At 42.8% G+C, this 15,124-nt stretch overlaps 2 protein-coding genes across 2 annotated transcripts; both read left to right on the forward strand.

Annotated features, from left to right (window-relative positions):
* Positions 1-550: 550 nt before the first annotated feature.
* On the forward strand, positions 551-2,536 carry LOC114590095 (C-X-C chemokine receptor type 1-like). Its single transcript, XM_028716459.2, has one exon. It carries the CDS (start codon positions 564-566, stop codon positions 1,644-1,646), a length of 1,083 nt encoding a protein of 360 aa, XP_028572292.2. The 5' UTR covers positions 551-563; the 3' UTR covers positions 1,647-2,536.
* An 8,279-nt stretch (positions 2,537-10,815) lies between these two features.
* Positions 10,816-12,261, forward strand: LOC114585260 (C-X-C chemokine receptor type 1-like). The gene has a single exon (XM_028707750.2). It carries the CDS (start codon positions 10,823-10,825, stop codon positions 11,915-11,917), a length of 1,095 nt encoding a protein of 364 aa, XP_028563583.1. The 5' UTR covers positions 10,816-10,822; the 3' UTR covers positions 11,918-12,261.
* Positions 12,262-15,124: the final 2,863 nt, after the last annotated feature.

Here is a 15,124-nt window from a genome sequence, read left to right on the forward strand (position 1 = left end):
ATAAGGAGTTAAGTTTAAATAAGTTTTAGGGTTTTAATGGTAAGATAAGGTTAAAATAAATCAAGACAATTAAATGACAGAAAACAGTGAAAGATGGAAAGGATTTGCTGAAATAATTAATAACTAGAATACAAAAAAGGGAGGTGTGAGGAGGTCGATGAAACAAGTTAATGAAAGACAAAGATATGGAAATATTGGATGTGTTTTTAATTGTTTTTGCTTTTGTTTTTGTTTTGATGTATTGTGTCTTTTGTTTTTCTTTTGTTTTTCTCTTTATGTATTGTAATGTATTGATTTGTATTGTTTACTTTTTCTCTTTTTTTACTTCTATCTGTAATCTTTAAACTTTTAATAAATATTATTTTTTTAAAAAAATAAGATACCAATATGGAGCCATGTGTGTTTTACTTCTGGTGAGCTGTAACTTTTTGAAGCATTTTGAAAATGACACTGGTAAATCTGATCCATGTATAACAGATACATAACTTATTGATCTTAATGAACTTGTTCATGTGTCTGTTTTGGCTTCAAACTCTATGCAGGTCCACAGCAAGACTTCAAGGATGGCAAATACATTTGTGCTTTCTGATTTGGATCTTTCGGACCTAGATCTAGACGCTAATTACAGTGACTACGGCACTTTCAACCCTAACAGCGTAGCAGCAAAAGCACCCTGCGGAATCGATGTTATGCCACCTGTGTTCAAATACCTAGTGGCATTCATCTATGGCCTGACATGCCTTCTGAGCCTGGTGGGGAACTCCCTGGTGGTTCTGGTGATTGCCTATAGCAAAGGAAACCGTTCTGTCACTGATGTGTATCTTCTGAACCTCGCCATTGCTGATCTCCTCTTTGCCCTCACCTTGCCTTTCTGGGCTGTAGATAGAGCGCATGAATGGATCTTTGGCACTCCCATGTGCAAAATCCTGTCACTCCTGAAGGAAGTCAACTTTTACAGTGGCATCCTCCTGCTGGCCGGTATCAGCATGGATCGCTACCTGGCAATAGTTCATGCTACTCGGGCAGTCACTCAGAAGAGGAGCTGGGTCAGATTTGTCTGTCTTGGTATCTGGCTGCTCTCCCTCATCCTCGCCCTTCCTGTAATTATCTTCCATGAGGCTTTCTTGCCAACTGAGAAGATGAAATGGGTTTGTTATGAAAATATTGGATGGAATCAAACATCTGAGATGAGGGTGAAACTGAGAATCCTGCCACAAACATTTGGCTTCATTCTTCCCTTGATCATCATGCTCTTCTGCTATGGTGTGACGGTACACAGACTCTACCAGACCAAGAACAGTCAAAAAAAGAAGGCCATGAAAGTCATCTTGGCTGTGGTGCTGGTCTTCCTGGTCTGTTGGCTGCCCTACAATATTTCTCTGCTTGCTGATACCTTGATGAGGATGGCAGCTATTGCTGAAAGCTGCAGCCGCCACCGCAACATCAATGCAGCCCTTTCGGGTACTGAAATCCTGGGATTTGCTCACAGCTGCGTAAACCCCATCATATATGCCTTCATAGGGCAGAAGTTCCGCAACAACTTCCTCAAGATCCTGGTCACAAGAGGCATCATCAGCAAAGATGCCTTGACTCGGTTTAGAAAGGGTTCCTCATCCACCTCTGGCATCACCTCTACAACTCTGTAATAGGTTGGGGGGAAGAAAAAAAGGGAGAAACACTCAAGACAGAGTTTGTCCAGCCACTGTTACAATGAAGGTCTTTGTAGATTTCAAGAATCAGGTCCAATAAGATGATACAACTGAAATGCTAAAAAATAACAGCCACTATTTTTGCCAGTATTAGTGGAGATTCAGCAGTGCTAATATAGAGTTCCTTATAAACAATGTCCAAACAATCTCCTGTTCTCTTACCACCATTCTGTCTAAAGTAGAATGCTGTGACAAAACTTTGAGTGGATGTAGCCATTTTATATGTGGTTAAGTAAAAATGTGATATATAGAGAGTAGGCAAACTACATTCCCTTTCTACTTTTAATTCATTATTTTATAGATCTGTCTTTAGTATACTTTAAATCGAATATATTTATACATCTTGATAGAAATATGTTTCTGCTGTAAACTGCAGTGCTATGCTTAAAGTCAGTCACGAACCCTCTAGCAAATACTTTAAACACATCCTTTGGCACAAACAGTCCTGTTTCTACACTCACATTAATTAGAAAACAGATTTTTATGTTTTTTAACACTTTATGGTAACCCTTAATCTTGTAACAAAAAATAATTTGAATTTTGTTTCTTTCTTTCTGTGCAACTGTTCTTCATACTATGCTAAAATTAAATATTGATTTCTGTTCTAGTTTTTAAACACCTCTGAAAACATTTGTATGCTGCCAAGCTTTTGCTCGCAATATAGAAAACATCCTTCTGCAATACTTAGTTGACCTCTGATTTTATTTTTTCATATGGTTGTTATCACGTGGTTTTATGTATGATTGTTGTAAACTGCCCTTTTCTGAACAGAAGTTTATACATATATATTTTTAATATGTAAATAAATAAATAAAAATCTGAGATAACTATGCTTCCACTTCTGCCAGATTGATATACTGTATATGTCAGAAAGGTAACCCTGCACTGCAAGCAATATTGTATGTTGTTGTTATTATGTTTTCTTATGAACTCTTAAATGTCTTTTCTTTGTTGTTGTTTTCTGAACAAGCAATAATATCTTGTGGCATCCAAAAGAATAAAAAATTGCATAATGGCATAAGTGTAGGGGTGTGTGTCTAGATACAGGGAGTTCAGAAGGAAATTAAATGCTTACAGTACGGAACAGCAATTGCATCATTGGCAGTGACTTTTCACAAGAGCAGTCCCCAAGAAGCATAGGCTGTATTGGCAGGTGAGGAAAAAAATGACCCCCTCATTTCAGCTGGATGTAGGAACACTAAAGTTTCTATTTTAATTTCCAACTAGTGATGTATTTGCACATTTGTTAGACTTCATGTGTTCTATTTGAATGACTTGCTCTCAGTGCCTGTAGTTGATGCTTAATGTGTTGTGCTTAATGACATCACTATGACCTGCCTCTGTGTGTCAGGGGTTGGACAGAGGAGGAATGGTGGGGGCTGCCCCCCTTCTTCTGAACCTTCCCAGGAACAGGAGGACAGTATAGATTTAGAACAGTGGTTTGCAGAAGGTCATAGTTCAGAGGCTGCAGAGGGGAAAAGCTGGGAAATATTGAGAGAGGAAGCAGGAAGAAGAAACACCAGGGGAGAGACAGCTGACAGACTCGGTGTCTTTGGAGAGCATTCCTGACCTCTCCCTAACCTAGGACCAGGCAAGCATTGAGGATAGTGGAACAGAAAGCTCAGAGACAGAAAGCCCAGATTAGCCGACGCAAGAGTGGCGTAAAATAGAAGAGACAGAGGGGGTTGGACTTTACTCGAAGCAATGCCATTATCTTAGGGAGACCGCATTCTTTTGTGTCTCTCTGTGAATTATGGAATAAATTACTTGGTAAGAACTCCTCTTGTTTATCTGCTTCTTGGCTGCCACCATGGGAGGGATCAGATTCTCTAAAGCCTGACACGGTGGCATCACTGGGGCCCTTAGGTCTCATATCTGGGCCCTGAAACCCCAGGGTCTGAGATGCTCCTGACCTGGCAAATCCATGGGTAAATACCTTACTAGGAAATGAGGACGAATGCAAGATGAATGCTCGTTGTTGCATAACCACCCAACAAGTAAGTCAGAATGAATGCTCAACAAAGACCCCTCTCAGACATCCCTTTTTATTGTGCATTCATGATGATTTGATGGTATCGAGATGGTTATATGCAAGCCCGCTTTCAGCACCATTCACACTGGCAAACGTTTTGGGGCAGCTATACAGCTTTGTTTCCTGTAAATTTATTTTTTATTGAAACTTTTCAGCATGGAACACAATAAAAAACAGATTAAGCTAAATAAAAATGTAAAAAAAGAAATCAACAAAAAAGAAAAGAAAAGAGAAAGAAGAAGAAAATACAAAGCCCTCTATCAGAAGTACAGTGGTACCTCGGGTTAAGAACTTAATTCGTTCTGGAGGTCCGTTCTTAACCTGAATGTTCTTAATCTGAGGCACCACTTTAGCTAATGGGGCCTCCTGCTGCCACCCGAGCCGCCATTGTGCAATTTCTGTTCTCATCCTGAAGCAAAGTTCTTAACCCGAGTTACTATTTCTGGGTTAGCAGAGTCTGTAACCTGAAGCATCTGTAACCCAAGGTACCACTGTAGATCTTGTCTCACATAAAAGGGGGTGGACCCTCCCAGCTCTCACCTGGAAGCAGTGGCGGAGCTTCATGCTTCAGCACCGGGGGGCGGAGAGCAGGTAGGGGCAGGGCTGGCGCACGTCCCAGGGGTGTGGCGCGCTGTCCGCAGGGGCGTGACATGTATCCTGGGGGCGTGGCATGCCGCCTGCAGAGGCATGGCACCCAGCGCGGCCGGGGGAGCAGCTGCAATGGCACCCCACCGGGATCGCGCTGCCAGGTGCGGTGCGCTCCCCCCCGCACTCCTCTTCCTCTGCCAGTGCCTGGGAGCTTCCCTTTTCCTAACCTCGCACCCTGGGAGACCCTTCCCTGTCTCTCACGCAGGGTTTTTCACCTTCCATCCATCACCTTCTTGTGTGTGCCCTCATTAACCCATAGTAGAGGACCTCAAAAAACAAAACAAAACAAAAGCAAAAGTAAAGTGGATAGAAGAAGAAAGAGAAAACACAAGAAGTAAAGCTCATGAAAAATAAAAGGAAAGAGAGCAACGAGAAGGAAATAAATTGGACTTCTGATTCTCCGTCTGTCAATTATGTGTATAAACATTATTCAAAATATTCAGCGTTCAGAATAGTATCCAGCTGTATTCCAAGGTAATACCACTCTGCTCGTCAATCCGCTAGGCAGTATTTTTCCAATCTTCAACCCCAGGTATCTCATTCATCTCCCTTTCCACACAAAACGTCCAAAAGGGGCTCCTCAATTGTTATTATTGCTAAAAGTTAATAATAGTCTTCCTCTAGTCCAGTATAATGACTTTATCTCCAAGAAATTCCAACATCCATTATTAGAATAATAATCCATAATTAATACAGAGTAATAATCCATGGTTATATAAAGCTTTATTTCCAATGGATGCAGCTGCCATAGCTTTCCGCCTGTAACTTTTTGTAGCAGAATTCTGCAGTTCTTTTGTTTCACTTTTGTTGCACTATGCAGGCACGTCCAACAGGTAGATCGTGATCTACCGGTAGATCACCGGACTTCTGTGGTAGATCACTGGTAGATCACTGGCTCCCCCCAAAGAAGCTCAACAACTTTGGCTCCCCTAAAAAAAAGCTCAAGATTTTTGACCTGAACCCCAAAAAAGGGGGTAGATCACTGGCAGTTTTTAACTCTGTGAGTAGATCGCAGTGTCTTGGAAGTTGGCCACCCCTTCACTATAGCATAAGAGTGCCCCTCCACATGGCAATAATGCAGTAACTCTGGGGAAGTGTCACAGAACAACGAATAAAGTGGAATGATGCATGGACAGTCTGGTATAAAACCACTACTATTGCACTGTTACTGTGTCACTGACAGGCTCAAGAATATGCCTATGAGAAAACACCAGTTAGGGTGGGTGTGGGTGTGGGTGTGCGCATGCCGATAATCTAACCTCTGTGTAAGCTTTGTGCAAGCAAGTCTGAATAAATGAATAGCTCATTGGCATGAGCCCTAAGTCACTTTAATTTGTTTTTACATTTAGAGAGTGAGGTTGAGAGATAAAGGCAGTGGTGGAACGCAAGTCTCCAAGCTTTACATCAATCTGTGTTTCTCCTGCACAGCCCTGGTTCTCAGATGTGGACCTCACAAATCCTGCTGTGTAACACCAAGAATTTGCACTACATGGTTGCAGTAGGATTTTGTGGATAGGCACTTAGCCATAATTTGATGGGGGGTTGGTAAACGTGATTTATGTAGGGTTTACTCTTTATCCTTTTGTTCTCCCAAAAATTTCCCATAAGGCAGTGGAGGTTTAGGAACAGTGTTTTCCTTCTCCTAGATGAGCTACCTATCCAGGTTGACAAGCCCTATCTGCCCCTCACTTCCCTCTATAGCATGTGCAGAAACTGCCTTCTTCACCAATGGACCCACTATTGGTCTCATTTGCTCAATCCACCAGAGCCTGTCTTCGCATACAGGGGAAGTTTGCAGGTAATGCACTGCGAACTAGTATCTTGTTGGGGTTATCAAAGTGAAGGAACTGAGCAAGCCACCTACTAGTATACTTCTCACAGTTGGAGCTGTTTCCTGTTATAGTCATCCACAGGCCATTCCTCACCCCGCCTCTTAGGTAATGTAACGAAGGGTTTGATGTGCTCTGTGGAGGGAAGTTTTGCAAAGGCCAGTTCCTCCTAGAAAACCCGAACTTTCAGCACCACATGCTGGTGTCCTCAAGACGATTCCCTAAAGCAGGCAGGTAAGTGGATGAGTCTGCCTAACTCTGCATAGGACTGAGGCTGAAGATGAGAATGATGATAAGGACAATACATTAATATATTGGGAACAATGCATTGATAGGCAAAACTTGGTATTCCAGAGTGCTAAAGTTCTACATAAATGTCTAACAAGCTAGATGATAAAAGTTAAGTTGCTGTAGCATTTTGACGGTGTGATCCTCACTGTTCATCATGATGATTGTATCTGTCTTGTATTGCGATGTCAGTCGGCAGACTCAAATCTTACTAAATATTATTTGGAACAGCATATTAAATTATACCAGTCTAAAACCCATTTTGCATGTGATATTACAGCACTGATCATAGTTTTCTTGCAATTGAGCATACAGTATTTCCAATTTTAAAGAATAAGCGGAAACAAAATACACACAGAGATGTCTAATACTGTGTGTTTAAATATTAATGTTGTGTTATAATTGTTGTAGCCCATCCTGGGACTTTGGGATGAAAGGCAGGGAAAATAATAATAATAATAATGCAGTAGTAGTAGTAGTAGTAATAATAATAATAATAATAATAATAGATAATTTTGAATACAAAGTGATGCACCTGATACTGAATTGCAGCTGTCTCTGATGTGGGGTGGGGACGCGGGTGGCGCTTTGGGTTAAACCAAAGAGCCAAGGACTTGTTGATCAGAAGGTCGGCGGTTCGAATCCCCGCTACAGGGTGAGCTCCTGTTGCTCAGTCCCTGCTCCTGCCAACCTAGCAGTTCAAAAGCACGTCAAAGGTACTGCTCCGGCGGGAAGGTAAACGATGTTTCCATGCGCTGCTCTGGTTCGTCAGAAGCGGCTTAGTCATGCTGGCCACATGACCCGGAAGCTGTACGCTGGCTCCCTCGGCCAATAAAGCGAGATGAGCCCCAGAGTCGGTCATGACTGGACCTAATGGTCAGGGGTCCTTTTACCTTACCTGATCTGGGGTAGATGATTATAAGTAGCTCACATATTTGGAACTAATACAGAATGACTTCTGAGGTGGAACAGCTATCTAGAGGATTCTGCAAGTGATGATGAGCTATAGACAGCATCATCATTATCAACAACTGCAACAACTATTTACTACAGCTGTTGCTGCTACCCCTCATAAGCCAAAAGGACAGGTTCCTGGCCTCATAGAGCTTACAGCATAAATTTTGACTGGGGAAAACAGAGAAAGGTGAAGGGGAAAAGATGCTGCTCTTATATTCTTAAAGGAAGCAGCTAATAGTACACTCATCACACTCACACTCACACACCCCGAAAGTAAAGCTGCCTCCACAGGAGAGACCTGTTTATACAGGAAATCATTGTCAGGTATTCAACAGCAGCTACACCTCTGCATGAGTCTCCTCATGCATTTTCTAGGACTTCGTGATTACACAGACTGGCATTGCAATGTACCACGCATTTCCCCCCGACTCTTTGCAGCATGCATCAGGGATACAGACCAAACTGTCATGTAGTGCCTGGCTATGTAGCAATTATGGGGTATTCCATTGGACCAGCGAGTAAAAGGGAGTTTACAGTGTCAGCCCAGAGAAGCATTAAATCGCAACAGGAGGCTATCTCAGTGGCAGCTTCTGAGCCAAATCATTTCTGTTCACTCCCATGTTACAACAGCATTTTAGAAGCAGAATGTCCAAATCTACATTGAACTCATCACCAGACTAATTTTACAAATCATATGAAATATAAGAATATCAGGAAATGTCACTATAGGTTGATCTTTTTTTGCACATAAATGAGTCAATCTGGATTTTGAATATATACTGAAAGGAGTCATCTCTCCAGTGTTGGTTGTTTCCTAGCCTTAAAGCAGAGAACAAAGGTCCATGTAGGAAAAACTTTATGCATTGGGTATTAACGCAGACCTCAGGAATGAGACTTGCATGGCAGACCTGCTACAGCAAACATGCTGTGCATCTTGAGAAAGAGGTGTGCTCACACTTCCTATTGCAACAACAGCAAAAGCAACCAAGTTATTGGCACAGATTTCCCCACATTGCCGTAAAGGTGAAACTTCACACATGTAGTTTTGCTACACAGACATATGCTCTCCACAGGAAGAGAGCAAAACAGCATGTGTGTATGTTTGGCAGTGGTTATGACAGGTGTTTCGAATTTATCACATAAAAATAAACACTTGATCTGTTTTCACATATGATGGTGTGTAGTATACGCCAGATGTAGCCAATGTGATGCTCTCCAGATAATGCTGAACTACAACGCCTATCATCCCTGACCATTGGGAAATGAGGAATGGAGCAAATGGGAGATGAAGTCCAAGATAAAAGGAGAGCACCATGCTGTCTACCTCTGGTGTACACAGATACCAAATTCTTCACCACATGTACTTTAGCCTCATAAAAGGAAAACATGGTGCATTAGTTGCTCCAGTGCTATTTTTCTAGACAAAAATGTTCTGGAACTCACCATGAGAGCCTCCCTTCTTCTCTTATAATGGTGCCCATCTTAAAGGTGCTGGAACTGAGCTCCGGTGAGTTCTAGCTGAAAAAAGCCCTGGTTGGTCCTCAGAACAGACAATAAACCCCTCCAGACATGTCCTATTTTAGGGAGAGACTCAATCACGTACAGTGGTACCTCGGGTTACAGACGCTTCGGGTTACAGACTCGGCTAACCCAGAAATAGTAGCTCGGGTTAAGAACTTTGCTTCAGGATGAGAACAGAAATCATGCGGCAGCAGTGGGAGGCCCCATTAGCTAAAGTGGTACCTCAGATTAAGAACAGTTTCAGGTTAAGAATGGACCTCCAGAACGAATTAAGTTCTTAACCCGAGGTACCACTGTACTGGCAAATTCATGTTGCACAATTTTTGATTTTTTGTTACAGTATAAGGAAAATGACAGGGGAAAGCACCATAAAACTTTGGAGCAATGAAGCTTTGAATGCTCAGTAAAGAGGTCATCTGGAAGCACCCAATATTTTCCAAATAATCCCCCTATTGCAGAAATTCCCATACGTTATTTTATTTTTTGGCTGCTTTAGTACCTATGCGAGCCCTTGTTGCGTGCAGGAATCACAGATATCCAAAATCGATGACACATTTTTAAAAATAAGCACAATAAACGCTAACAGAAATGAAAGGAAGGGGTATAAATAAAACTAGAGAAAACTTAAAAGAGTTTTGAAAAGGAGGCACAATCCTCGTGGGAACAAGGTAAAGGTAAAGGGACCCCTGACCATTAGGTCCAGCCATGGCCGACTCTGGGGTTGTGGCGCTCATCTCACTTTATTGGCCGAGGGAGCCGGCGTACAGCTTCCGGGTCATGTGGCCAGCATGACGAAGCTGCTTCTGGTGAACCAGAGCAGCGCACGGAAATGCCGTTTTACCTTCCCGCTGGAGCGGTACCTATTTATCTACTTGCACTTTGATGTGCTTTTGAACTGCTAGGTTGGCAGGAGCAGGGACCGAGCAACGGGAGCTCACCCCGTTGCGGGGATTCAAACCACTGACCTTCTGATCGGCAAGTCCTAGGCTCTGTGGTTTAACTCACAGTGCCACTCGCATCCCTTCTTGGGAACAAAATATGCTTTTAATAATTAAATTATGTCCCTGTTGCTGCAATCTATGGCCTCTGTGGAATGATAGAAAACCCAGTCTTTGTTTTCATTAGGAAAAGTAGGAGAAATGGCCACACATTCAACCTACATAGTTGGAATCTGTCTGGAATTGACCTACCATATCTATGTTATCAGAAAGCTCTGGTGTGGAAAGAAGCCTGGTTGGTTTTATCAAATCAATGCAATTTTGTGTGTGTGTGTGGAAAAGCCAGCCACTTATATGTTTTCACACACCAGTGATGGGGAACCTCCTCCTGCAAGAGTCAGCTGGTTCCCCCAAGAGCTCAGGACCAAAAATGGAGCATCCTGATTTTGAACAGTGAGATATTGGAGGGCATGGATAGAAAAAAGTAGATCTTTTTCCTCAGTGATCTCTCCCTGAATCAGCCTGAAGACAATTCCACTCCTGTCCCAAAGCAAACTCTTGTCACTTGTGGCAGAGTTTTCTGCATGCAGTATAATCTGGATTCCCAACACTACTCTGTTTAGCAACAGGTTTTGAATGGGAGCACGAAATGGAATTGTTAGATGAGTGCCAGGTTCCTTTTAGCTCTACTGTTTGGTTCTTGCATAACATTGACTGATATGCAGGATTTAAGATGCAGCAGTTTTAACTTCTGTGTTAAAATGCTCAAGCATTTTGAGAATGGTTAAACTTAGGTTGGGCCCATATATAACAAATATGTACCCCACTGATCTTAATGAACTCGTTCATATGTCTGTTTTGGTTTCATACTCTACACAGGCCCAGAGCAAGACCTCAATAATGGCAAATTCAGTTCTGATTTCTGATCTGGATTTTTTGGACTATTATCTAGATGGTAATTACAGTGATGTCTACGGCACCTTTGACCCTAACAGTATAGCAGCAGCAGCCTCACCTTGCAGAATTAATGTTACGCCAGATGTTTTAAAGTACCTAGTGGCATTCATCTACGGTCTCACATGCCTTCTGAGCCTGGTGGGAAACTCCTTGGTGGTTCTGGTGATTGCCTACAACAAAGGAAACCGTTCTGCCACAGATGTGTATCTTCTGAACCTCGCCATTGCTGATCTCCTCTTTGCACTTAGTTTGCCATTCTGGGCTGTAGAAAGAGCGCATGAATGGATCTTTGGCACTCCCATGTGCAAAATCCTGTCACTCCTGAAGGAAGTCAATTTCTACAGCGGCATCCTCCTGCTGGCCTGTATCAGCATGGATCGCTACCTGGCAATCGTTTATGCTACTCGGGCAGTCACTCAGAAGAGGAGCTGGGTCAAATTTGTCTGCGTTGGCATCTGGCTGTTCTCCTTCCTCTTCTCCCTTCCTGGGATCATCTTCCGTGTGGCTTACCTCCCACCTGATTTCTACAAGTGTGTTTGTTATGAAAATATTGAAGGGAATCAGACATCTGAGATTAGGGTGAAACTGAGAATCCTGCCACAAACGTTTGGCTTCTTTCTTCCCTTGATCATCATGCTCTTCTGCTATGGTGTGACGGTACACAGACTCTACCAGACTAATAACAGTCAAAGAAAGAAGGCCATGAAAGTCATCTTGGCTGTGGTGCTGGTCTTCCTGGTCTGTTGGCTGCCCTACAATATCTCTTTGCTTCTTGATACATTAATGAGGTCTGGAGCTATTGGTGAAACCTGTGACCTTCGCAACAGCATTGATGCAGCCCTTTCGGGTACGGAAATCCTGGGATTTGCTCACAGCTGCATAAACCCCATCATATATGCCTTCATAGGGCAGAAGTTCCGGAACAACTTCCTCAAGATCCTGGTCACAAGAGGCATCATCAGCAAAGAAGCCTTGACTCGGTTTAGAAGGGGTTCCTCCTTCTCATCCACCTCTGGCATCACATCTACAACTCTGTAATAGCCATGCTTGTAAAAAGGCTTCAAGAGTCAGACTCACTAAAGTGATACCACTGAGATGCTTAAAAAAACACACCTGTATACCTTTGGCTATAGGGCAGTGTAGAAATAATAAAATAAAAAAAATAAAAATAATCTGCCAGTATTAGCTTAAATTCAGCAATGATTATTGATGACACAAAACATCCCCACATGCTTGTCAGAAAAGCAAATATGTCTATTTTCCTCCCAGAAAGTTTTTGTGATTCAAATAATCTGAACATTTGCACATCAGGTATTGTACACCCAGAAACATGTATAATGTTCTCAAATGGAATTCTGTGCATTAAAACCAGGTTATGTCCAGTGCAGATAATATACAGTTCTTTGATAAATGATAGCCAGACAATATACTGTTCTTCCATAGCCAATCTGTCTAAAGTAGAATCCTGTGACAAAATTCTGGGTGGATTTATACGCTTAACAAAAAATAAGATATATGGAGAGAAAACAAACTCTATCTCGAATTCATTTTTAATTATTCTTTTATAGATCTTTCTTTTGTTTACTTTAAAATGAATTTGTTAATACATCTTGATAGAAATATGATTTTGCTGTAAATTCGCCTGCGGAGCTATGATTAGGTCAATGCAATGGAGAGAGAGGGTGGTAATAAGGAATAATGAACATTGGCCTTTAGGGAAAAGGCCCATCTCCATAACTTTTACCTGAGATCACATGTTTCCCTAATAGATAGGGTATGTTCCCATTACTGCTTAATCCAAATCCAGTGTTTCCACTGCTAGTTTTTGAAGCTGCATTCACACGTTATTTACAATTAATATTAATCCTGTAGTTTCTTGACATACTGCTGTTTGCTGCAGTCCTCTCAAAACATTTGCTGTGTTTTAAGCTGCTAATGTGAACATACAACGAATTAAGGAACAGGATGCATTGACCTGATTGCCATAATTTACTTGTGTCAAGGTAGGTAGGTTCATTGTGCACATCTAGAGCCAGTGTCAGGGGGTGGGCAGAGGAGGAGGAGTGGTGGAGACCCCCTCCCCATCCTGGCCCTTCCAGGGAGGAGGAAGACTCTATAGATTCACAACAGTGGTTTGCGGGAGGTCACAGCTCAGAGGCAGATGAGGAGAAAAGTTGGGAAATAATGGGAGAGGAGGAGCAGGCAGAGCTGGAGCAGCAGCTGGCTGACACGTCACTAGAAAGCATTCTAGACCCACCATCTCCCAGAACCCGGCGAGCCTTAAAAGTAGGAGAGCAAAGAGCTCAAAGACAGAGGGCACTTAGTGGTACCCGTAGAGGAGATGATGATGATGATGAATGGAGATTCACTCGGGACAATGCCGTTATCCAAGAGGCTGGATTCTGTAGCCTCTCTCTGTAAAGTTTGAAATAAAAAAGGACTGTAAGAAACCTTTCCTTGTCTTTATAGTTTCCTGGTCAACCAGCCGAGAGCTGCTGTCAGCCAGAAATAGAGAACTGATGGCCTAGTGTAAGCTTCAGTCTACATGGCTGTTGATGCATGATATCTCAGGGATAAAGTATCGGCCCTCTGCCTCTGCCTATACTGCCAGTGTTGTAGCTAGCTGTATGAAATAAGAAGGTCTGGCTGATGTTATGTAGATATGTATTCCTACAAATTCTAAACAGGTGACATGTTACCTTCCTTTATTATATAAGATGTCGGCCCAATAAAGAATCCTGGTTTAACTATTCCATCTCTTTTATATTTTCTACATGTACAGCACCTGATGAAGTTGTTATTAAAACACTACCAACAAAAGACTTTTACAAGATTATACACTGATACCTTAAGTTGCTGGCAAATAGAAGGGGAAGAAATGGAGGTAGTGAGAGATTTTACTTTCTTGGGCTCCATGATCACTGCAGATGGTGACAGCAGCCACGAAATTAAAAGACGCCTGCTTCTTGGGAGAAGGGCAATGACAGGCCTAGACAGCATCTTGAGAAGTAGAGATGTCACCTTGCCAACAAAGGTCCGTATAGTTAAAGCCATGGTTTTCCCAGTAGTGATGTATGGAAGTGAGAGCTGGACCATAAAGAAGGCTGATCGCCGAAGAATTGATGCTTTTGAATTATGGTGCTGGAGAAGACTCTTGAGAGTCCCATGGACTGCAAGAAGATCAAACGCATCCATTCTTAAGGAAATCAGCCCTGAGTGCTCACTGGAAGGACAGATCGTGAAGCTGAGGCTCCAGTACTTTGGCCACCTCATGAGAAGAGAAGACTCCCTGGAGAAGACACTGATGCTGGGAAAGATGGAGGGCACAAGGAGAAGGGGGCGACAGAGGACAAGATGGTTGGATAGTGTTTTCGAGGTTACCAGCATGGGTTTGACCAAACTGCGGGAGGTAGTGGAGGACAGGGGTGCCTGGCGTGTTCTGGTCCATGGGGTCACGAAGAGTCGGACACGACTAAACGACTAAACAACAACAACAACAACCTTAAGTTGCTTGTCCTATAGTTGGTCAATCATTTAGAAGTGGCTGCTGTGGAAGAATGCTTGATACCTATGCCCATTTTTTGGCATCGGTTTGGTTGTCTCTCAAGATTTCATCACTTAATTGAGTACAAGGGTTCCTGAGGTAGGGGCAGCAGACTTCATCACCATTTGAATACTGAGGTGACTTCACCTATTTTTTGATGTGATGGTTCCAAACTCGCAGATTACACTATCCATTTAAAAATCACAATATTTTTTGTTTCTAAGAATTCCCAAGTAGCACCAGGCACTTCCCAATAGGTGTGTGTGTGTTTTTTGTGTGTGTTTATGTGTGTACGTCTGTGCATGTATATGTGTATTTGTGTGTATACACAAAAACACATCAACTGAAGCTTCCAGGCGCATGAACATCCAATGGATAATATGCATTTGTGCATGTAACATATGACAATCTGTGTATGGGTTTCCCACTACCGTATTTTTCGTCCTATAGGGCGCACTGGCCCATAGGGCGCACTAATTTTTTTTTTGGGGGGGAATAAAGGGGAAAAAATTATCCCCCCCCCGAGCCTCAAAGAGCAAAGAAGCCATGACAGCGAGTGGGATGGATCGCACTAGCTGTCCTGGCTTCGTTTTTAGCCTCAGGGCTTGTGGGGCTGGGGGCGGGGGAAGCCTGAGCTTCCCTTGACCCCAGCCCCCAGAACGGGTCCGGGAGCGATGGTGAGGTTGCACAACCTCGCCCTC

This window comes from Podarcis muralis, chromosome 1 (genome assembly GCF_964188315.1).
Source record: "Podarcis muralis chromosome 1, rPodMur119.hap1.1, whole genome shotgun sequence".
In the NCBI taxonomy this organism is placed as follows: Eukaryota; Metazoa; Chordata; class Lepidosauria; order Squamata; family Lacertidae; genus Podarcis; species Podarcis muralis.